At 32.0% G+C, this 24894-nt stretch overlaps 1 protein-coding gene across 2 annotated transcripts in view; it reads right to left on the reverse strand.

Annotated features, from left to right (window-relative positions):
- The window catches only part of LOC115883918 (homeobox protein Hox-C4a), a 66733-nt gene that overhangs the window by 37204 nt on the left and 4635 nt on the right, over window positions 1-24894 (reverse strand). Inside the window, exon 2 of one of the 2 annotated variants that reach the window (XM_030902349.1) lies at window positions 8131-8163. The exons of the other annotated variant lie outside the window; for it this stretch is intronic. Coding sequence (XP_030758209.1) covers window positions 8131-8163 — 33 coding nt within the window. The remainder of the gene's footprint in view (window positions 1-8130; window positions 8164-24894) is intronic. 2 annotated transcript variants of the gene reach the window in all.

Below are 24894 nucleotides of genomic sequence, written 5' to 3' on the forward strand. Positions count from 1 at the left end.
TTGTAGTTGATACAGTTTAACAGTGTATAAAAGAACTATTTAAATAAGATGTTTGAAAATATATAGCTGTTTTTGCACACATCAATTCAATTTGTGATTAACTGTACTGAAATAAAAACAAATTAAGAGAAATGGGGTGATCTATCAACTATAACATGAAAATCATCATCCTATTTCCAAGTCTTCTATTAATTTCACTTATTAAACAACTATAATTATTCAATAATCTTGATAATTCTAGGAACTCTCAGATATCGTCAAAACATGAAAACAAAAATTTACTTCCTATAGTTCTTACGTCCCTTTAACTGTAATATAAGAAACAGGGGAGTTAATATTCTCACTGAGAAAGTTTATAAAATACCTTTAAGTAAAATCTCTTCGGATCTGCGGTAAAATACCTTTATTCTTATTAAATAATTTCAATAATCTATGTTTTTATTTATGACAACCACCTAATAACCAAACTTTAGCGTCAACTTGACAATCCTGAAAAATATTATTGTTAACCAAAGAGTAAATCAATTTCTGAATTCTCTAACGCCAACTTATTTTTCATTAAAAAAAATTACAAATTTTCGTAACTAGGTCGGCCATATTGAGGAACTTTTAAAAGAATAGTACTATATCATCCTTTATCTTTAATTTCCTTCTTCATTTGTATAAAAATACTTAGCCAGTTTTACATAAAATATTAAATGCCTAACATTTATTTTGCTACTTTTTTGGACTAGTAAAATGAACTCTTAATATAACAATAATTAGATGGAAAGGGGATTAGAAGAGATGAATCCGCAACAGAGGTGTAGACATTTTTTACAACTTAACTTTGTTTACCTGGTTTGTTTGGAATTCTTAGGAAGTCAATGTCAATGACTGATCCACTTGATACCTGTCTTTTCAGTGTATTATACGACAATGTTTTAAGTCCATTTTAGCTATTACAAAAGATTATTACTACATAAATACATAGACTATTATTGAGTTAGATAAATAACTCCAAATTAAATTAGTCCTATAATTGAGCTTATCTGAATGTTGTTGCATAACATCGAACGTTTTTTTTTTTCTCTTGACAGTTCAGACAGTTCTACCTACGTTAATGACCGTGTACCAGAACAAAAAAAACAGACCCCAAATACATATTTCCAGTCGGCGAAACGTCAAAAGATCGTCGGGCGCACTCGAACACTCATCGTGACGTTGCGCGTTTGGTTCCGAACAATTTAAACCGCCACCAGACCAAACCACGAAGACGGTACCGGTACGGCAAGGTCATGTTTCCTACGGTGGTCTTCCGAAAGAACGATGACTGGGCTGGAACCAATTTTTTCCTCGGATGCTTTGCAAGAAGAGCAAAGGAACGGTTCTAGTATTCTAATTTTTGGGCTAAAGATCCAAAAATTTTCATATCTCGAATTCAAAGAATTAGAGTAAATTTAGAAAGATTTTTTGAGATGGTTTGTCAATGCAGATTTCTTTAGAGATTGGATACATTCTAGATAAATTTCTTTTTTCCATAGCAACTGTTTTAGAATTAGAATTAGAATGAGTGGGAGGGGGGTTAATCACTGCGACCTTACAGATCCATTGTGTCCCCCTTTCTTGAGTCATAACTCATCATACAGTCCCAGGGCTTTGACAAAAGCCAGTATCTGGGACGGTTTTATAGAGGGTAGTTCTCCATCTCCAATATCAGTCGTACCAAAATTCATGGCACGAATGGTTGTCATCTCGGCGCACTCAGTGATGAGGTGTACTGGTGTTTCGCCATCTTCCCCACAGAATCTGCATTCGCCGTTTCTTCTTAGTTTCTATCTACTGAGGTGTTCATTGAGGAGACAGTGTCCTGTTAAAAACCCCGTGACAATCCGAAGATTGTTCTTACTTAACCCAGGAAGATCTGTGATTTTATAGCAACTGTTAGAATGCCTTATATCTATCAAAAATAGTAGATAACATAGTACTTTAACCGCAAGGGTCGATTAAATGATGCTTTAACAGCGAGGATAGGTTAAAAACTTTATTTCTTCTCGCACGTTTTTTAATTTCTTCCATTTTTGTATTCCTTTTCATTAGTTATTCGCGATTTAAATGGAAGTAGTTTGGATGAATATCTGTTGGTAATTTACTTATTTCGTTTTGAGCCATTCAATCAGCAATCGACACCAAAGAGAATTAAAAAATATTGACTCAAAACTTACAACTAAAGAGACAGCTTTATTTATTTGTTAAATTACATAGAAACCAACGCCAACCCAGCACAATATTTTTTCTACTCGTAATAAATTCCTTGAAATAATAATTTCTGAATATTTTTTAAAACGTAAGTCGCTATGGAAAAAAATATTGTTTTATACACGACGATAAAATTGTATTATCGTCTCTCGAAATTAATTCATTAGCAATTTCATCGCTCGTGAATTAATATTTTCGCTCGACGATAAAATACCATTTTATCGTCTTATATAAAAAAATAACTATTAATACAACCAATTTATAGTGGTTACCTATATCAGTCCATTAAAGTAGTTAAGATGGATATATTATATTTATACCAAGTTGTTCAGATTTTCAAGTGTTGTTGTCGCTGTGTGGTAGATCATATTCATGAATACCTACCACCTATGTTTTTCAATTATTAACTTGATGTTTCAAGATAATAGGCAAAAACTATTTTAGCAAATGTTTGAAGCGTTATTTTACAAAAAAAAACGTGTTCATTAAGTGGAATCATTTTTTTGTATCTGGTTTTTCTAGAAATAAAAATTAATGTTTAATTTTTGAAGAGAAAAACAAAAAAAATTCGGATAAGGCGGGATTTCTTGCAGTACGATGCATATAGCGGCTTTTACTACAGCAAGATATTTGCATCATAACTTTGAATTATTAGGTATGCTATTTTATTAAAATTAGGTAAGGATTTGAAATAGATAAGACGTCAGTAGTAATATTATGTTGTGTAAAAGGCTTATGAAAAAATGCGGGATTTACAACAATAACAACAATAAAAAACAAATATAAGTGGATAAGACGGATTTTGCTGCAGTAACGTAATTTGTAGTAAATTTTATATTGAAATAGACGACTTTTTCTGTAGTTTGGGACTATGTTTATGTAGATTTTAGGGTCCACTGTTAATAATCTAATAAAAAAAATGAAATACTTTAATAACTGCTTATAAATTATAGGAATAATCATTTGTTTTGATGCGATTTTTTAGAAAGTATACGTAAATATATCCATTTAAAAAAATGGCGTAATGTCATATAAACTACTCAAAACAATTATCGCATATTTGAATAAAAGTAATTATTACATATTTCTAAACGAAGCATGCATTTCTCTGATTTTCTCTTGTTCGTGAGTTGAAATAATTTGGGTACGCACTGTAATGCATGACATGTAATTTTTAGTCGGCCGACTATTTAGTTGCAAAAGTGAAAACAACACATTGTTATGGAGCCGATCGGCCTAATATTTTATTGCATTGGGTAGCCTTAGGCTATGCGCTGACGGGCTATTTTTAATCGGCCGACTATTTAGTCGCATATTTGTAACCAAACTATTTATATCCGTAAAGGAAATTCAAAGTGTCTTGTTTTTCAAATTAATATTTTTTAGTAAATATGCTATAATTGTTTTGAGTAGTTTATATGGCATTAGGACATTTTTCTAAATGGATATATTTACGTATACTTTCTAAAAAATAGTATGAAAACAAATTATTACTCCTATAATTTATGAGCAGTTATTAAAAACCCGTTAATAATAATTACACTTTAATTATTAATTACTCGCCAACACGAAAAACACGATTATAAAAATAGAAAAACTCTGATTTAATTATGTGTTTTTTTTTCGAAAATTGATCAAATAAAAAAAGTGAAGCACACGCCCACTTCGATTCCACACTCCATAATAATGGAAATCCCATCCAAACCTTAATTTATACATGAAATCGATGGTAAATTATCGATTCTTCCCCGGTTTCTGTTTGTATTTCCCGAAAAAGTCAGGTTAATTGAAAAAGTTTTATTTTATTTTTTCTGGAAATAAATCGTTTTTGATGAGTCTTCGATTGCGTGCAGGAACTAAGTTGGTTGAGACAAAAATAGAAACAGGAAAGGCTTTTGGTTTTAATGTGTGAGTTAATGAATTGTTATCTTTGTGTTTTGCTTTGGAACTTGAATATAATAGTTATTTTTGTATCTAATGCGCGAAATGCTACTTTGGCGGTCGATACTTGAATTTTTTAACGAGGCGTAGCCGAGTTGAAAAATTAGTCAAGATCACCAAAGTAGTTCACACACGAGTTGCAAACTTGCAAAGTTGAAAATTATTATTATTATATTATTGCTTCGAAAAAAAAAGCGTGAGCTTGGAACGTATGTTTTTTTATTACTGAACATCGTCATCGATTTCCTTTTAGGTCGTTTTAATACTTGGTATTTCTGGTGCTTGCCGCCGTGAAGAACTTACTAAAATGACGGTCGATAACATAGAAGATATAGATTCAATTTTCATTGTTAAAGTACCCGATACAAAAACAAACATAGACCGAGTCTTTACGGTGTCAAATTTGACTTATATTGAGATTTACCAAAAATAGGCAGCTCTTCGTCCAAGAAATGCTACCAGTCACAGATTGTTTTTAAAATATCAAAATAAAAGATGTGTTAACCAAGTGGTCGGTATAAATTCTAAGTATTGGTAAGATGATAGCAAAACACTTGATGCTGCCAGATTATGAGGCCTACACTGTGCATTGTTTCCGGAGAACTTCAGTCACACTCCTTGCTAATGCAGCGGGTCATATATTTAGTTTGAAGCGCCACGGAGGATGGAAATCTTCGACAGTGGCCGAGGGATAAGTCGAGGATTCTATCAACTATAAAATTCAAATATCAAATAAAATTTTAGGGTGTCAAATACCGGAATCAAGTACCTCTACATCAAAATTGGATAGTGTCTCAAGTCCCAAAACCCCCATATCTCAAGCAAAATCAGAACTATCTAGTTTGGGATTAAATATTGGTTTAGGAGTAAATATTGGATTGTTAATATTGTAAATAATAACTAGGATATGCATTAGTGTTAAGTTTGATATTTGTTATTTGCTTATTCTTGAATATTTCGAAGTAAATAATTAGTTATGATTTAGTTCTTCATTTTCCTAAAATCAAAATTCCAAAATCCCATATAATTTACATGCCGTGTCACTTCGTGACAATGCTATCAATTCGCGAACCTTGTCATTTTTTGACGTTTGTAGAAAAAATGTTATAAGGATATTACCAATAATGCCAATTCAGCAGCTGATTTTAAAAATATAAGCAAAGAATGCATCACGAGATTAAACTATGGGGTTTTGGTGTATTAATGGTAGATTTTGTTTAATTTTCTGTTGTAATACAGCAGGAAAAAGTTGTAATATAAGGGTTATGTTAGAGAAATACAGTTCAATTTTCACATTCATAGTAGTACTGAATTCAATACAAGTTTTAACTTCTATTCATAATTTTGGTGTATATGATGGTTATTTCTTTTAGGTTTCGTAGGACACATTCTCTATTAGTCAGATCAAAAATATCTGAAAAAGTGTTCAGAAATTAAGTGAAATCAAGGTAAGAGTCCATTTCACTAGTCCAAAAAAGTAGCAAAATACGCGTTCGGCATTTAACGTTTTATGTAAAACTGGCTAGGTATTTTTACACAAATGAAGAAGGAAATTAAAGATAAAGTATTATACTATATCCGTATTGTAGCACATTTTTAGACAACTTCTTTATTTTTAAGATTTTGATGGTCAAACATCATCAAAATATTCCTTATATTTGGATTAAATTTTCTCGAAAATAAAGACATAATTTAAAATTCTTCGTTTTGTGATTACAGTGATATATAATTTATATCGTTTTGTAACAATTGCTCGTTATTTTATGGCAAATGCTGAAGCCCTGCAAACCTTAATCAAGCCTTTATCAAAACATGTGTGTTTGGAATTTTAGGTGTTGCTTAACACGACTGAATCGGGCCAAGCCTTAGCCCACGGCCACACAGAAAGCGTTTTTAGCGCTTCGCGTTTTTTGCGTCTCAAACGCTTTTTGCGATTTTACCGTTTTAAGCGTTTTTTTCGATTTGTGTCCATTAAAAGCACGCAAAAGACGAGGCAAGCTCGTGGATTCCCGGCCCGTTCAACAATCAATACTGTGAGAAAGAGATAGGGGAGATCGGCGCGGTTAGCGTTGAAGAGACGAAAATAAAAGATGCTGGGATTGAATTGTGGACAGGCCGGGGCATATATTCGGCGACAAACACAATCTACTGCTAGTGCCAGTGGTGTGTGCAAAAATAATAATTTGCCATTTATTTTACGAATTTTAGTTTATATGTGTATAGTTATTTTATGTTGTATTGTTGTGGTTACGTGTTATAGTTTTTTATGTTGTAGTGTTGTGGTTACATTCAAGGCCGTGACATACGAGCTAGCGAGACGGCCCTGACACACGAGCTACTTGTAACGAAACGTGTTAACGGCTTAGAAATACGTAGTGACGCGACGTGTATTTGTGAGCAATCCACGTGTTTATCAAAAATATTGATATTTTAATACAAATCTTTTAAAAGTGAATCAAATTATTACTTGTAAAAAACCATTTGTTACACGTAAAAAACTATTTTTATTACTTTACGCGAATAAAACTGTTATATGTAACAAACTATTTTTTACGCGTATAAAACTATTTTTACTGGTAGAAAACTATTTTTTACGCGTATAAAACTATTTATTAAACCTAAAAAACTATGTTTTTTACGCATCAAGAACTTATTGTTTCTGGTAAAAAACCTTTTTTACGCAAAAAGAAATAATTTTTACGTGTAAAAAACTATTTCTTACACGTAAAAGACTATTTTTTTACGCGTCAAAAACTTATTGTTCCTGGTAAAAAAAACTTTTTTTGCGCAAAAAAAAAAATTTTACGTGTAAAAAAACTATTTGTTACGCTTAAAAAACTATTTTTTAGGCGTCAAAAACTTATTGTTTCTGGTAAAAAAACCTTTTTACACAAAAAAATATGTTTTTCGTGTAAAAAACTATTTGTTACACGTAAAAAACTAATTTTTACGCGTCAAAACCATTTGTTTCTGTTAAAAAAAACTTTTTTACGCAGAAAAAAAAACACTTTTAACGCATAAAAAACTATTTTTTTACGCGTAAGAAAATATTCCCTTATTTTATTACTTTTTCAACATTTCATTAATAGAATCTTCCTAAACAGTAGATATTCTCTATAAAAATATTTTTAGATAATATGCTAAACGGAAAAAAATGCTATTACTATTTAATTTATTTTTATTGTATTATTAAATATTACGTTCGCCTATGACGGGGTCTCATAGAAAACGCTAAAGACGCTACAAAAAACAAATTGATTTGTTTTCATTTGCGTTTTTTGCGAGACACGCCGACCGCTAGACGCTTTTGGTGGGGCCACTCCTATATAATCCTGTTATTTTGTTTTAGACGCAAAAGACGCTTCACGCTAAAATCGCAAAAAACGCTTTCTGTGTGGCCGTGCACTTAGGCAGATTTCTGAAATGTAATATATATTTCCTTACAAGTTAGTGTGTGCTACTACTAAGGGTGGCTGCAACTACGTCCCGTAATCCTGCTGTTAGGAAATAACAGCTGGTTTTAAAAAAAAAACAATTGTTTTGTTTTAACAGCAGGATTGCGGGAGGTCGTTGCAGCCACCCTAAATTGTTAATAGTGCTAATTAACGAAGAAAACAAATATATAAGCAATCGATTTTCTACAAAGCGGATTATTTTGTGCGTCAAAAACCTCTATTTACAAAAACATAGTTGTTGTGTTGTTGGCTATGTGTGTAATAAGAGTAATAATAGAAGGAAAAGTTCTGTTAAGAAACCAATAAAAATATAAAAGCAAAAAAAAATAGTTAAAAAGTTTGTAAAAGCGAAACACAAAAGAAAAAGATAAAATTGAGTAAGGTGGAAAACTTAACAATTTCATGTCAGGGCCTTTTTTTTAATGCCCTGACACGAAATGGACGTATTTACTGAGTCTTGTGTGTTGAAGGTTAATAGAATAAAATAAAAACTTACTGCCATTAGTAGAAATGTCATGCGCATTCGAAGCTGAAAGATAAAAATGAAAACAAATTATTAATTGTTCTAGGTAGGTACTTACACTATCTTAAATACAAAATTTCTACTTTTTATAGACTATTAGGGGTTACAATCGACAAACATCTTAAATGGAATATTCATATTAATAATGTAACTAAAAAATTGAAAGGTTTGTTGCCGAAACCTAATTATTTGAAAAGTTTTTTGGACGTCAAACAGCTTAGAATCCTGTACTCATCCCTTGTACAATCTCATTGGACATATGGAATTCTAGGGTGGGGTGGTGCGGCTGAATGTCATTTAAAAGGCTTGTATTCTGTTCAAAAATGGTTCATAAAAATTATTTACAATAAAAAGAAAACTTTCTCTTCAAACGTTCTCTTTAAGCAGGCGCATCTACTGGATATACGTTAGCTATCTATACTGCCTAGATGTTATAAAATTAATTTATCAGGGGAAAATATCTATTGAATATGTTGACCATGAATATGAAACTAGAAATAAGGAGTTTTATCCTAGCTTATGTTCTAAAACTGTTGGACAAAGATCTTCAAAGTTTTTTGCACCTCGATTATATAACATCTTATCAACCTTCCTAATGGAAATTAAAAGTTACTCGGGGTTTAAAAAAGGGGTATGCAAATGGATGGTTGATCAAGGTAGAGATATATTTAATGAGCTAGTTAACTTAAAATATACAAAATAAATTTTCATAAGTGCCAGTGAACATTATATATTGTCATAATTAAATTGTATTCCTTTCGACATACAAGTAATTCTATTACTTTGTGACAATTCTTTTAACGTTTATTTTGATTCTTAAAATTTAAATTTAGTTTTTAGTTAAATTGTACTTATATTATGTGTATTAGACATTAGATATATTAGCATATTATGTTATATTGTAACGTACTATTTTATATATGTTTAATTTCAAGAGTATATATATATTTATTTGGTCTATTACCTTTGTTGTACTTTTTGACCAATTTTGATGATTTTTTAAGTAATTTATATCTAAATTATTTGACTTTTTATTATCTCTTTTTAAATTGAAAATAAAAATTCACATCTGTCAATTACACGAGAAAACATACTTTTCATCAAAATATCAACAAAAAATGTTGATATTTTAATGAAAGTTTGGAACACCCTGTGGAATATGTTAAGACAGCAAGAAATTTATAAATAATTTTATCATCTAGGTACATCCTTCCTCGATAGTTTGGTTTTTGGTTCATCTCAATAGCTTTATTTTTGTTGGAGATAATCGCTATTGAAGAAGAAACTAACTAACATTTTTTCGTAATTTTTACATTAAAACAATCTCCGTGCTTTTGGTCCTAGTCAACAGACCTAATAACACAATAAATTGTGGTTCCGAAGCAGACCTTCTTGACATATAAGATTTGGTTTTTTAATCTTCTTCTTACAGTCCGTTCAGTTACATTTACGTTCCTTAGATGCAATTCATTATAAATTTGAAAAGCTGACAAACGGCGCGGCGCACGGTGGGGTATTAGCATGAAAAAGGTGATCGAAATTCGAAAAAGCAAATGTGTTTAAGATTTCCCAAAAAAAAGATAAATGATAAGTTAAATCATCTCTGCCATGAATGGCTTTGCTATGGGTGTGTTTAGTTGCATTCATTTGTTTCAACGAAACGTCAAAGTTGTTACTTCTCACAGATAAGAGGTAAATATTTAATTTATTTTTTCTTTCTTTTTTAATTATTAAATACTAAATTTTATGTTTATAAAAAAATTATTTATTGTTGTTGTTCTTGTGCTCTTTTTACGTTTATATTATTGTTTTGATTGAAAATGGCTCAGCAAGCTGCAGGTATGTATTCTACATAAACGTATTATTTATTTTGATATTCTCTATACTAACGATTTTTTTTGCAACTAAAAGTTAGGCGTTCAGAAAATTTGATTAAATTTGTGACATTTTTATTATACTTAGAGATTTAGTTGCGCATTTCGAAGAATTCAGCATATTGTCTATATACGTTTTACTTAGTAAACATTGGGCTTTCATACAGTAAAATAAAATACTGCGACTTTTTGCGATTTTGCTGATAAAATGAGAAAAACATTCTTGGTTTCCTCTTAATTTGCCAATCAGTGATATACTAATGCGAGGTGTAAACCGCGATGGCATTGTTGTGTACAAAGCGATCGCATTAGTGCAATTAGCAGTATAGCACAATTTGGCATTAGTAGCGACTTTAGTGGTATGGGCATTGCTCGCGGATCAGTCGTAGCATTAGTAGTAGTAGTTGCGATATTACTACTGGCACTGACCGTGGAAACACTGGAACAGTGATTTTTCTTTCTTTTTTTAGAATCGACGAATTATCCTTTATTTTGTACATATTATTTCCTCTTTAATTGAAAATAGCAATAGCTCTTTAATTGAAAATAGCAATAATAAGGTCTACATAAAAAAATTTCGATCAACTATCAGTGTCAAATACCCCACTGTGCCGCGGTCTCTTAGCGATACACTGACAATACGTTGATCGTCTCGATTAGAATTTCTCATACGAAGGTTCCTGGACGTCTAGTATATGAACTTGTCTCGAGGAAGCGACTGCACTGTATCTCGTGCACACCTAAATCTGTTAGCGACATAATTTTTATCTCTATCATCTTCAATTACAGCAACTATAGTGGATACTACTTCTGGATTTGATCATCAAATCATCTTTGCTATAGAGTAACTGCCCAACAGCCAACAGACTATAATAATATGATTTTTCAATAACAGCGACATTACATAAACCATGAAAACTATTTCATAGGTATGTTGTCTAGGAGCGAAAACAAAAGCATAGTTTTAATGTAAAAATACGAAAAAAATATTAGTGTTGTTTTCAAAAGGGAATATCTCCAGAAAAAATAAAGCTAGTGAGATGAACCAAAAAATATACTATCGAGAAAAGATTCGCCTAGAAGACAAAATGATTTCAAATTTCTTGCTTTTTTAATATATTCTACAGGGTGTTACAAACTTTCACCAAAATATCAACATTTTGTTTTCCCTCGTATAATTGGCAGATGGGAACTTTCATTTTCAATTTAGAAAGAAATACTAAAAAGTGAAGTAATTTAGCTACAAATTGCTTAGAAGATCTTCAAAATCGGTCCAATAGAACTCGGTATCTAAAACATTAAAATACGTCAAAATTTTAAGGTGCCCGTTTTTCGTACCGGTGAGTGTATCTTAAAGTATTCTATAACCTCGGGCAAACAACAAGCTACTACATAATATTAGGCTAAAATTAGACCCAATTCAAGACGTTACAGAGGACCACTCGTCAAGGCAAATTGAGGATGTTAAATATCAATTTTAATACGCTGCCTCGTCCAGTATCGTTACGTATCGTCTGACGGCCTTCCATTGGCCAATAAGTTTTAAATTAGGTGTCAAACGCAAGATCAATTACTCATAACAGGAATAATTTTTCAAAATTGGTAATTAATAATAACGTATGCATTGAGTTTTTTTTGCTGGTGGCGTTTGTCTTGAAAATGCAAGGTTAAGTCTATGTAATTAATATGTTGACATGTGTCGCGTTTTTTTCTAATAATTTGTTTGTTACTTGAAATTGCGTTGTTTATGTATGGTTTTTGAATGATAAATAGTGCATGAAAATGTAAATTAGTTAATATTATTTTTAGGGATCCGTACCTAAAGGGTAAAAACGGGAACCCTATTACTAAGACTTCGCTGTCCGTCCCACAGTGCTTCGTCCCATGGACAAAAATCGAAAAAAAGAGTTAAACTTTACTAATATCTGAATATGTAATTTTATACTTATAGCAATGTTCAACCATCCTGTATATTATTTTTCATAACCAGCGTTTTTTGTTAGCAAATATTTTCACAAAAAATAAATTTTGCGATCATTATCTTATCAGTGAAAAGAATAACATTCATAGTAGTTCTGTATATTATGGAGTTAAACGGTACGTACTTAATTGAAAGCCACTATGGATATTGTTAAACAAGGAATGTACTTTAAATTTATTTCTAAACAAGTTCGTGATTGTTTAGTTTTTATTTATTTTTTAAGATGATTCTTAAATGGATATAAAAATTTTATGTTTTCAAACTTCAAAAAGGCATTTAAAAAAAACATATCAAAACATATCGTATTTATTGAATATTTTATCTCAAAAGTTATTTGCATTAATAGCAACTTGTTAAGGAATGGAAAGTACATCATAACTCAGGCAGACCTTAGATTTAAGTTTTTCATATAAAAATGTTTGAAGCGTTTCAAGAATAAGTACTAGGAAAAATATAAGTGTTGCGAAATTTTTTGTGAGGTGTGTATTATGGTTTCCTTTGTTGAAGTTGAATACGTTTTTTTCGCATATTATCATATTATTTAATACTGTTAAACGATATTTACCACTTGTGTACCACTTTAACTCTTTGAGTTTTGCAGTCTTATCTAATTTATTCCTGATTATTTGAATATTTAGGAATGTTGATTGAGTTTTGACATATTAGCGGGAGATAAATGATTGTTCGACAGTAATTTGATAACGTTTTTGGTCCATAAGAGCTATAAACTCTTCGTAAATAAAAAAATATACCTGTAAAGTCCTTTTATAAAACTACGTATTTTTTTGACCTTCCATTACGCCTTTTTTTACTCTTTTCGCTCTGTTGCAAAAATTCCTAGTCGTATTATTTAATTTCTGTCTAAAAATTTCAGCAAGAATAGTGATAACTGAAGAAAAATGCCAATGTCCCACTATTTTAGTTTTCGTTACACTGTGCGACGCACTGCCAAGCATCCGACTCGTACGTCCGATCGGATATTGAATCAAAATTATTAAATTATCGCGATTACTGACGTTTTCTCGTTATAAAAAAATAACACCCTAACGATATCCTTATAATTCCATTTCAGATGCTCAGAAACATGTCTAATGATTTTATCTAGTTATCTCTTGAAAAAAAAGTCTTTTAAAAATAAGCGGTTTGCGATCGTGATTTTACTTTACTTGATAGAGAAAGGCGTATCGGCAACGCCGCAACAGCACACCGTCGCGCGTCGCGTCGTTCGGTCGCATTTCTCTCACTCTGACTTAATAAGATCCCTATGCGCTTTACTTCCACACATGTAAATGCCGACCCAAAAGTAACAGTTGCCAGCACGGTATACGACTGACTACAGCAAGCTGTTGCTGTATTAATTCTTGTATTTTATACTGAATTAATTGTTGTATTCAATTAATTGTATTATTTAGAAATTGTGAATGACCGTAAATTTTTAAGTATAAGTGTAATTGAAACCACTAATTTATTGCACTAATTCCGAGGTTCTCAATGAATCTTAAAGATAAATCCATATGACAAATGTCATAAATTCAACTCAAGAAAACTGTGGGATAATCATCTTAAACTGGATTTATGTCTAATCTGCCTATCCTAAGAACCCCTCGACAAAATCTTAGTTTAGGTCTTGGCATTACTGTTATACAAATCTATTTAAATTGACTTAAAATTCAGGCAATTTATCACAAACTAGAGCAACTTGTAAATGTTTTCCTTCTTGACTTATACAATAATAAAATTAGAAAACCTTTAGATTAAATCAATTTTTTTTTCTCATCTCGTTTTAGTCTCTCGTTATTATGGAAAAGGAATTTAAACATCGACACGCTAGTAATAACACTTGCGAAAACTCTCAAAGATGTGGCGAGACAAAAACAGATCAAAACACTTAAAAAAGAGGCTTGTTCACTGCCTAATATTTCCTATATTAATGTACGGCTCCAGAGTCCTGGACGATGAGACAGTAAGAAATTAAAAAAATGACGCAACTGAGATGTACTGCTGCCGACGAATGCTCAGAATTCCCTGGACTGCCTGGCGAACCAATGAATCCATAATCCAAGAACTGAACATCACAGAACGTCTCTCAACTTCTATAAAGTCACGTATATTTAAATATTTCGGTTACATTATGAGGAGGGATACTGATTGTATGGAAAGACTCAGTATACAGAGCAAGGTTCCAGGAAAAATACCAAGAGGCCGCTTGCCTTTCCTATTGATTATTATCAGCACATGTGTATATTATTTTGCATATTTTTCATTTTATTGCTTTTATGGAAAGCACTGTTCATTAAAATGTTGTATCCTATGTAATAGGGCTTGTTTCTCTCTACAATTTCCTGTTTCACAATGTACCGTTTGTGTCGGGGAAGGGATCATAGTTTCATAGTTGTCGATTTTCGAAAGAAATCAGTACATTTATATTATTTCGTATGTTTTTCATTTTATTGATTTTATGGAAAGCACTGTTCATTAAAATGTTGTATCCTATGTTATAGGGCTTGTTTCTCTCTACAATTTCCTGTTTCACAATGTACCGTTTGTGTCAGGGAAGAGATCATAATTTCATAGTTGTCGATTTTCGAAAGAAATCAGTACATTTATATTATTTCGTATGTTTTTCATTTTATTGATTTTATGGAAAGCACTGTTCATTAAAATGTTGTATTCTATGTTATAGGGCTTGTTTCTCTCTACAATTTCCTGTTTCACAATGTACCGTTTGTGTCGGGGAAGAGATCATAGTTTCATAGTTGTCGATTTTCGAAAGAAATCAGTACATTTATATTATTTCGTATGTTTTTCATTTTATTGATTTTATGGAAAGCACTGTTCATTAAAATGTTTTATTCAATGTTACAGAGCTTGTTTCTCTCTACAATTTCCTGTTTCACAATGTACTGTTTGTGTCGGGGTTTGTGTTTGTGAAGGGATCATAGTTTCATAGTTTTCGATTTTCGAAAGAAATCAGTACATGTATATTATTTCGTATATTTTTCATTTTATTGATTTTATGGAAAGCACTGTTCATTAAAATGTTGTATCCTATGTTATAGGGCTTATCATTATTACTTATATGGGGTTACCAGCTATCAAAGCTCACTCACAAGCCATTGCACATGCTAGTACGTAAAGCACAAGACAGGGAATTATGGAGGCAAACTATACACACATCACTTAACCACTACATTCCTCTTGTAGGAATAAAGACAGAGAGGAAGAGCCAATCGTTTCAATCATTATTGATCGCACTGTACCTTTTCTATTCTTATTTATTTATACCCTCAAACCGTCGTTTTACTATCATTTAAATCCCTTTACCCAAACAGATTTTCTCACACAACAATAGTCCGCAAGCTGAGCGTCTGTCTGCAAGGCAAGGTCGCACGCAACTCGCAGTGAGAGATACAAATTGGCATCCATTTAGCGAATAAAGGAATATAAATTGGTGGTACTTAAAGAGGTACTTTATGGACGGCTATCGGTATTTCAAAGCTGGTTTGGGACGGTTGCCGACGATCCAGCTGAAATATGTCGATCTTGTTGAGGTTGACGTCTGCACAGACCACACTGGGGGCTGTCAAAACAAATTAGAGCTAATTTAAAAGGCAATTTTTCTTGAGGGTTGGATAAACTTAAAAAAATTGAAGAATTAGTGTCATTTTTCTTCATTGGCACATAAAAACATGAAATATTTATTTGCCAATAAAAATAAATGGTCTAAATATGTGCCACTATATATACAGGGTAAGTTTCCTACCATGTTTTCTATGGGTATCTTGGCAACTATTAGATAGAGAGTCGGTTAAATGGGGAAAGAATTGCAGTTTTGTGGGGTCATAAATATGCGCGTTTCAGATTTATGAAAAAGTTCATGGCTTACTAGATATTGTGAAAAAAACAAATTTAGGCTATTTTAAAAATTGTCCCTAATTCCATTATAAGCTATTTTAGACAAAAACTTTTCAGATAAAAGCTGTAGTTAATCATATCCTTAATGAGATCGTGTCCTCTATTTTTTTCTAAAGCCTGTCATTTTTGACATATCACACAAACATATGTTTATTTAAATGGAAACCATAGTTGGCCATGACTTCATAAAAAGCGGCATTTTTTAAGCTTTTTAGCGATACAAGCTATAATATGTTTTCTTTGAAAAATTACTGAGTTATAACCAATTCTTATCATTTTTAAACAATTTCACTTAGTTAGCCATGGAAACTTTTTGTCTAAAATAGCTTATAATGGAATTAGGGACAATTTTTAAAATAGCCAAAATTTGTTTTTTTTAAATGTCTAGTAAGCCATGAACTTTTTCAAAAATCTGAAAGGCGCATATTTATGACCCCACAAAACTGCAATTCTTTTCCCATTTAACCGACTCTCTATCTCCAGTAGTTTCCGAGATACCCATAGAGAACATCGTAGGAAACTCACCCTGTATATAGTGTGACCTGCAACACCCAGTATATGTTTCCCTATATTTCTGTTTTATCGGTTGGTTGCCTGCATGAAGTGTAGTTGATAGTTACTGAGTTGATCGCCTGCTTGGCTATCGGAATTTAATGCTAGAAGAATGCTAGAATGCTTATAGGAATAATCTAACACTGTACTGTTATTGCACATCTAAAATAAATTAATTTAAACCCCCTCAGTGACGCCTTAATCCGCGAAATTGGCCGAACAACAGGCGATGATCTAGATAAAAACGTCTTCCGATGATGGAATGGAAAAAGAACGACTGGAAACAGTCGTCTGCCGAAGCCTATTAAACCAGTCCCGTCCAGTCAGCAGAAAATAAAAGTCTAATATTAATATTTATGTTTACCTGCGTAGTGACAAAGCGGATTTTTACCGGGTCGTTTTTTTCCTTCTCTGTTATAAGCGGCGTTGCCAGAGATGTAATGAATTAAATTCTATTACAATGCAGTGGAAATTATTCTAAATTTAGATTTTTCTGATGTAGAAAGACGAAAAAGACAGTAGTTATTTATGGTAGTAGTGTGTTATCTTACATATAGGTCACGCTGGGAAATGTTTTATCAATCTCTAAAGTATAATTGATTTAAAAGGATCTACCAGTTCTACTTTCATTGTTGCGAATTAATAAATTATGAGGGTGCCTTTATGTTACTATGCAATATAGATGTGCGTTTTTTTTTGTAAATAATAAAAGCACTGACATTAAGACGTCACTTAGATAAATCGCGATTTTTTAACGATAAAGTAGTGAATTATCAACCAGCAAGTCTGATTTTAAAGAAAAATGATTCAGGAAGATCTTCCGCAAGTACTTGGGTCTACAACATCCTGAACAATACACTGGCCATTGTATGAGATCATCCGCTACATTACTGGCAAATGCAGGAGTGAACATGACAACGTTAAAAAGACACGGAGGATGGCGATCTGCAACGGTTGCGAAAGGATATATCGAAGAGTCCATCAACAATAAAATAGAGATTGTGAAAAAGGTTCAAGGTGCTCTAAGTGTTCCAGAACGAGCCGTTGTAATGACAGAGCCTATTTGCAGTGGAGGAATAGCATCTGGAGGCATACAAGGTTTTACAATTTCTGAATCTACAAAAAAAAATCATTTTCATTTAATGTTAATGTTAATTTAAATAAATAATTGAATTAGTAATTTATGAATAAACTGAATAAAGCTTAATAATTTCTCTAAAATGGTGTGGCTTTGAAGTTATAACACACTAGTTTGTTATAACTTCAAAAACTCACGCGTGTGTTATTATTCTCTAGTCTCTAGGTCTAGAATGTTATGTTATATGTGTAGCTGCTGTTGGGGTAGCCTCTGTTATTGTATTAGAACCTTTGATTTTAATAAATGTTATATATTTTTTTTCTCGCTTTTTTCTCACGTTCACCAGTCAAAAATTAACTTGAAATAAATTTAACGTTTTATAATGTTAACATTACTTATTGAATAATTATTATTCTACTATATGTGGCAACGCTGGCTCAAGCTCTCTCTCATAGTTTAGCGGTGTCACGAGGAGCCAGACTGGAACGGGCCTATGCAAAGTTAATTAAGTTTTCGATTGATTGCATGTTCGATAACCTTGGTTTATTCCTTCCCCGGTCGTTTTTCTCATCTCTTTTCTTTCGTACGGTGTTTTTGTTTGTTTACCGAACATCGGCACGTTTTTAGTCGCCAGATTGTTTAAAAATACGCTAGCATCGGTGAAGACGACCGTTTCTTTCAGATGCAGTTTCCTTCTTCAAAAAAATTGTTTAATTAACTGTTTGAAGGAAAGCGGTGTTAATATTAAGTATACTATATATTTTTGGAAAGGTAATTTTAAATCTTTTCAATGAATTAGAAATATAGAGGGTGTCCCAGAGGCTTTCTCTATGGATACAACTAACTAACGCAAGCTGTTGTTAGGATATTCGATTAATTTTAATTGTGTTTTTTAGACATTGTGAATGATCGTAAACTAAAAAGTATAAAGTGTAATTGAAACCACTAATTTATTCCACTAATTGAGGGGTTCTGAATGGAGCTTTAAATTATTAATTTTAAATAATTTTAAACAAATTATATGGTGCCAGGTGGCGATGGCGTAGAGGTACAGGCTCTCGTCTACCAATCTCAAGATAGTGGGTTCGAATCGTACACCCGGCATTTCATCAGCCGACTATTTTTATTAAAATAAAAATAGTTTGGGTACCTAGGTCGACTCAGCCTTAAATAAGTACTTGGAATTCACAATCCTGAGGTAATAATAGGCGGTTGAAGCGTAGTGCTAGCCACTTTACCTTTCTTGTAAACCGAACGGCTCTAGTATGGCAAGCTGTACCTTGCTACTCCCAAGGCGTTAAATGCTATATACGCTATTTTTTTAAATAAATTATACTTAAACTATTAAAATCTACGTAAAAAGTTGCTTTGGGAATGTTTTCATAAAAATAAAAAAAAATCCGTAGCAAAAAAGTTACAGCGATTTGTTAAACATGCACCGTCTTTGAAAAACACATCTCCGAAACGGTAACAGATATCGATGTGCGGTTTTTACTATGGTACTTTTCTGATAAAAATTGAGCTCCAGACACCGATATTAGTTTTCGTCTATCTCCTACAGAATGGCCCAAGAAAATATGCCTTCAAAGACGAATTTTTGGTAACAAATTTTTGATATAAGTTACTTTGAACGATCTAAAAACGAATCGTGAACGATTTTTTTTTTAAATTCCTCCTGTAGAAGGAGTGAAAAACTGTCAACACAACTATGCATCTATATGTGTGGTTAAATGTAAGAATAACTTTTTTTTTTGTTAAATTTTGCCACCCTTGTTGCATGTTGTGTAATATAATATGTAATGTTAGACATCTTTTTCTTCAATAAAGACGATTATTATTATTATATTTTTAAATAAATAAATAAAATTATTTTTTCGAAAGGTTATAGCCGGATTAATATGGGAAATCTGCCCGGCGGCTTTTTTGACTCCCACTCAAGGGATTAAAAAACCTTCTGTTTTAACTAACTCATATTTTTGTGTAGTTTAAAAAAGTGCGTTAGAAAAAATTTTTTCGTTAAAAATACATCCTTGCCAGAAATAAGCATAAAGATTAATATTAAAAAATGAGTCTTTTTTGAAAGATTTTAGAAAAAAAAAAGATTTTAGAAAAAAATTAGTTTTTAATTTTTTTTCATATTGTTCCACCACTTCAAACAATTCTAAAAAATTCCTGAGTGTAAAGAAGTATAAAAGACATTTTCTGACGATTTTTAGTGAGTGACATATTTCACAAAGGTTTGGTTTGATTCGGTTGTCTCAGACTTATAAGAATTAGAAAAAAAATCATCATTAATTGATTTTAAATTTTCATATAAAAATAAAATTGAAAAAAACAAGTTTTTTTGAAAATCTCGAAAGCCATTTGAGTTAAAGAGCTAAAAATTTAGGTGAATTATTTTGATTCGTCATCAAATCGATCCTCTGAGTGCGAGTCAAAAAAGACACGGGGGTAGATTTCCTATATTAATCCGGCTATACTGAAGCTATGCCTTTCAGATAAACGGTAAGGACTAGAAAAACAGTTCAAAAAAGTTCAAATGAAAGTTGAAGAGTGTCGAATTTTACATAAAAATGGTTTCTATAGTTTTTTGCTCAAATCAAAATTAACCGAGGTATAGGATAGCTAGAAGCAGCTTTTATATATATTTTTTAAATCGCCTGACCGTTTCTCCGAAATTGGAAAAAAAAACATTTATTTATATTTTTCACCCCTTCTCGGGGTGAATTTAAAAAAAAAACGTAATTGAAATTTATAATTTTCCAAGCAAATTGAATAAAAATGTTAAATATATGAGTTTTTCAGCTTATATTTTTTTCAAATTTCTACTATCATCCCCTAGCTTCTAGCCACCCTATCTCGGTTAATTTTGAGCAAAAAAAGTATAGAAATCATTTCTATGTAAAATTTGACGCTCCACAACTTTTATTTGAACTTATTTTTTCTATTTCTTACCGTTTCTCCGAAATTTATTTATTTCACCCCTTCTCGGCTGTGAATTAAAAAAATCTCTCACAATTCGTTTTTAGATCTTTCAAAGTAACTTATCCAGTGTATCATATATTACAGGTGAAATAAAAAAAACTCCCATCACACCAAGAAATTAATCACTGGCATCTACTACAAACGGCCCTAAAACGACGGCCAAACCGTAACGCACCGCACAATCGGTTAATACTTATTTTATTTATTTTATTTTGACAGCGACAGACCACCTTGCATCCCATCCGCCTAGCGACAGATAAAGGAACAAGATAAATTTCGGCGCATTAATTTCGGCCGACATGACAAAAGAGATTCTCTTCAAATCGTCGAGTTCGGCGTAACTTGTTCTCGTATCGCGCGACCCTCTTAAAGTAAAGTTTTCTTGATTTCATCCAGGGTTGAACAGGACTATTTTGGGTTGGTTTTATATGTCACCAAATTGGTACTTCAAAATTAAAACCTTCATATTTTTTTTCCATAGCAACTGTTAAAATTGCCTTATATCTATCAAAAATAGTAGATTAACGGCAGAATAGTACTTTAACGGCAAGGGTAGATTAAATGATACTTTAACAGCGAGGATAGGTTAAAAACTTTATTTCTTCTCGCACGTTTTTTAATTGCTTCCATTTTTGAAAATTTTTGTATTCCTTTTTATAAGTTATTCGGGATTTAAATGGAAGTAGTTTGGATATGGCTTTTGTCGCCTCAGCCTGAATATCTGTTGGTAATTTACTTATTTCGTTTTGAGCCATTTCTGGCTCCAATTCAATCAGCAATCGACACGAAAGAGAATTAAAAAATATTGACTCAAAACTGACAACTTAAGAGACAGCTTTATTTATTTGTCAAATTACATAGAAACCAACGCCAACCCAGCACAACATTTTTTCTATTCATAATAAATTCCTTAAAATAATAATTTCTGAATATTTTTTAAAACGTAACTCGTTATGGAAAGAAATATTGTTTTGTACACGACGATAAAATTCCTTTATCGTCTCCCGGAAATATCTTTTCGATCGACGATAAAATACCGTTTTATCGTCTTGTATAAAAAATAACTATTTCTCCTATATTTCTTATATTAATACTCATATTTTCTTTCAGAGAAAGTAAATTATCCAGATCTCTACCATCATAATTGTCTTCAGTCTTCTCGAGATTGTCTACTGTGCTTACCAGATCCTTGTTACGGATTTTTCCGATCATTATTGCTCAAGGGGCAATAACTTTTTGAATGGTTGACCTGGTAAGTATTGGTTTATCAGGAAAATTAACCGCAAACATATTTTTTTTTTTCATCTCATGCATGTCATAATGGGTCTGTTTATGATAACCACATGCTTTGATCTAATTATTTTTAAATAATTTTTATTCCATGTACAGGGTGAGTCTCAAATAAGTGCAAATATTTCATGGCTGATAGATCTCGATAAAAGAAATATATTTTCTCTTTACCGTTTTTCAAATAAATCCAAAACAACCGAGTTATTTTACTTTGAAAATTTTCAGAAAAAAATGATTTTTTGCTAAAATTTTAAGAACCACCCTGATTTTCTTTCTTGTAAATTTAATTCATTACAACCTACGTTGCCATATTATCAAGAAATTATGTGTTTTAACTAAAAACTAAAAAAAAAATCTACAAAGTTTTTCAAAAAAATTCCAATTTTTTTTTATCAAAATATCTAAAATCGAAAAAGCGACTTATTTTTATTGAATACTTATCATTTAATAGACAAAATTAAAATTAAATACATCCTAATAATATTCCTTAATAACCGAGACATTACCAGTCAAATTCATACCTACAGAAGAAAAAAATCCTACAAATGCACATTGAAAAAACCACGCTAGAAAGAAGAATTGACAACAAAGGTTCAAACTAATGGCTGGCAATTTATATCTTTCTCAGATTCTCTGGCTAGACCTTCAGAACGTGACACGGTTTATAAGTGAGGCTCGGCGAATATAAAATAGAAAATAAGCCGGGGTCGGATTTAAATATCTTACAAATTTGCTATTCAACGTGAGATTTTTATTGATGAGCTCCAGTCAGCTCGTTTTTGTAGATAAATATCGCAGAATGACATGTCAAAGTAAAATGTCAACCAAAAAAATATACCCACATTTTTTGGTTTAAGTATATAAAAGATATTATATTGTGTTTGGGTATCAATGTTCACTAGTTTTTTTGGGTTTCAGTAAAACTGTCCAGACACAATTTTTTTTTAGAAAATGAAGCATATTTTACCTTAAAATGAATTTCTTAGATTATTTGAATAAAGTCTAATGTGGAAAAACATGTTTTCTATAAAAAATATTCTAAAAAATGGTGAGTTTTATCATCATCATTTTCAGCTTATTCAATCATTTCCAATTATGGTGTAGCCTCTTTCACATATTTAGATACTCTCTTTTTAATTGGGCCTATTTTTGTCTATTATTGGCTATGCGGGCCCAAGTTATCACTGCTAATTTCCTAATATCATGGTCTTCTTCTTGTTCTTCGGGTTCCATCTTTTAATGGAGGTTGGAAATCATCATGGCAGTTCTAACTTTATTAACGGCTGCTCTGAATAACTGGTTTGAAGTCATTCCAAACCATTCTCTCAAATTCTTGAGCCATGATGTTCTTCTTCTTCCTTGGCTCTTTCTGCCCTTTATCTTTCCTTCTATTAGATATGTTCTGCAGCAGGGCATATTTAGGTCCTCTCATTATGTGTCCAAAGTACTCAAGTTTTCTCTTTTTAAGGGTGTTAATCACCTCTTCGTCCTCTTCTCAATTCTGCGTCGCAGTTCTACATTTGTAATATTGTCAGTCCATGCAATCCTCAGCATACGCCGATAACACCATCCTTCGAATGCCTCAAGCTTCTCCATTTCGGCCTTTTTAAGTGTCCAAGCCTCTGAACCATAGAGTAGAGTTGCAAATATGTAACCCCTTAGCATTCTTAATCTAAGCTTTAAGTTAAGTCTCCACTGCAGAGACATTTTTTGAGTTTTACAAAGGATGTTCTGGTTATTTCTAGGTCTTCTTCTAGGTCTCTTAATTCGTCATTGGTACCATGGTGTAATTTTTGTGGTCCATCTGTTGTCCGTCCTTCTCCCCCGGTTTTTGCTCATTGCCAATTGAGGGATTTGATTTTGTGGATGACATCTATTACCTAGATCTTTTGTCGTATCCATTCTATACTTTTACGGTCCCTCTAATCCCTGCATATTTCGTTTCATTCGGCTTTGTGCGACCTGCAGTTTATTTATAATGTCCGTTTTAAGTGTCCAGGTTCGCATACATAGGTTATGATTGGTAGTAGACACTGGTCAAATGTTTTCTTCTTTAAGGAGTTTCTTACATTAGAACTTAATTCTTGTCTTGATTTCTGGTAGTAGAGATCCCGAGCTGTGTATTAGTTGTCCCAAATATATATATTCTTCTACTGTTTCCAGTGTTAAGTTAGGTTTCTGTCTACTAGTTTGGTGTACATTCCTTTATTTTTTGCTAAATTCATTTTGGGACGTACTTTATTGCTGGCTGTATTTCATTCGTTAATTTGTGCTTGTAGTCCTTCAGGATTATTGGCAATTAAGACTATGTCATTTGCGAATCTTAGATGGTTAAGATATTCTCCATCTATTTTTAATCCTTTGTTGGTCCAGTCCAGTTGACGGAAGATTTCTTCTAATGTTGCTGTAAACAGCTTTGGGGATATCGCGTCTCCCTGTTATACTCCTTTACCAGATGAAAACTCTGGGGTTATTTTATATATCATTATACTATCACTGAATTTTATATTCTACACCTAATTCCATAACCGATAATGAAAGTGTCCCGGGCTTGTTCATACTCGTTTTTACGTTTTTGCCAACATTGCCTTACCTTCTGTCTCTATCATGTCAAATCATGTGTTAAATATGTATCAAATAGTACCATAATTGAATTAAAACATTTTGAAATTCCGTTCATAATCCGCATTTTTTCTTATTTATAACTACTTCTAAAAATGGTTACTTTTTGATCAAAAAATGAAAAAATGAGAAATACTGGACGCTATTTTTTGATAATTGCAGTGTAGTTGTTTTTACTAAAAAAGTGTGTGTTTGAACTGTGAATGCGATTTTAATATTGAGACCCAGAGAGACTTAAAAAACTTGTTGTATTGACTTTGAAAACGATGACTCAGACTGAGTAATAAAAAACTCCACCAAAGGCTTTAAGTAGCTGAGGATTGGGTGTTAAAATAATGTAATTTGTATCCAAACAGATGTCGTGGATGAAAAAGCTTCTAAATGCTTTGAAGATTTAATTACTACTAATTTTTATGTTAAGGTACTATAAATTATACAGG

This window comes from Sitophilus oryzae, unplaced genomic scaffold (genome assembly GCF_002938485.1).
Source record: "Sitophilus oryzae breed Bouriz unplaced genomic scaffold, Soryzae_2.0 scaffold_2006_pilon_pilon, whole genome shotgun sequence".
In the NCBI taxonomy this organism is placed as follows: domain Eukaryota; kingdom Metazoa; phylum Arthropoda; class Insecta; order Coleoptera; family Curculionidae; genus Sitophilus; species Sitophilus oryzae.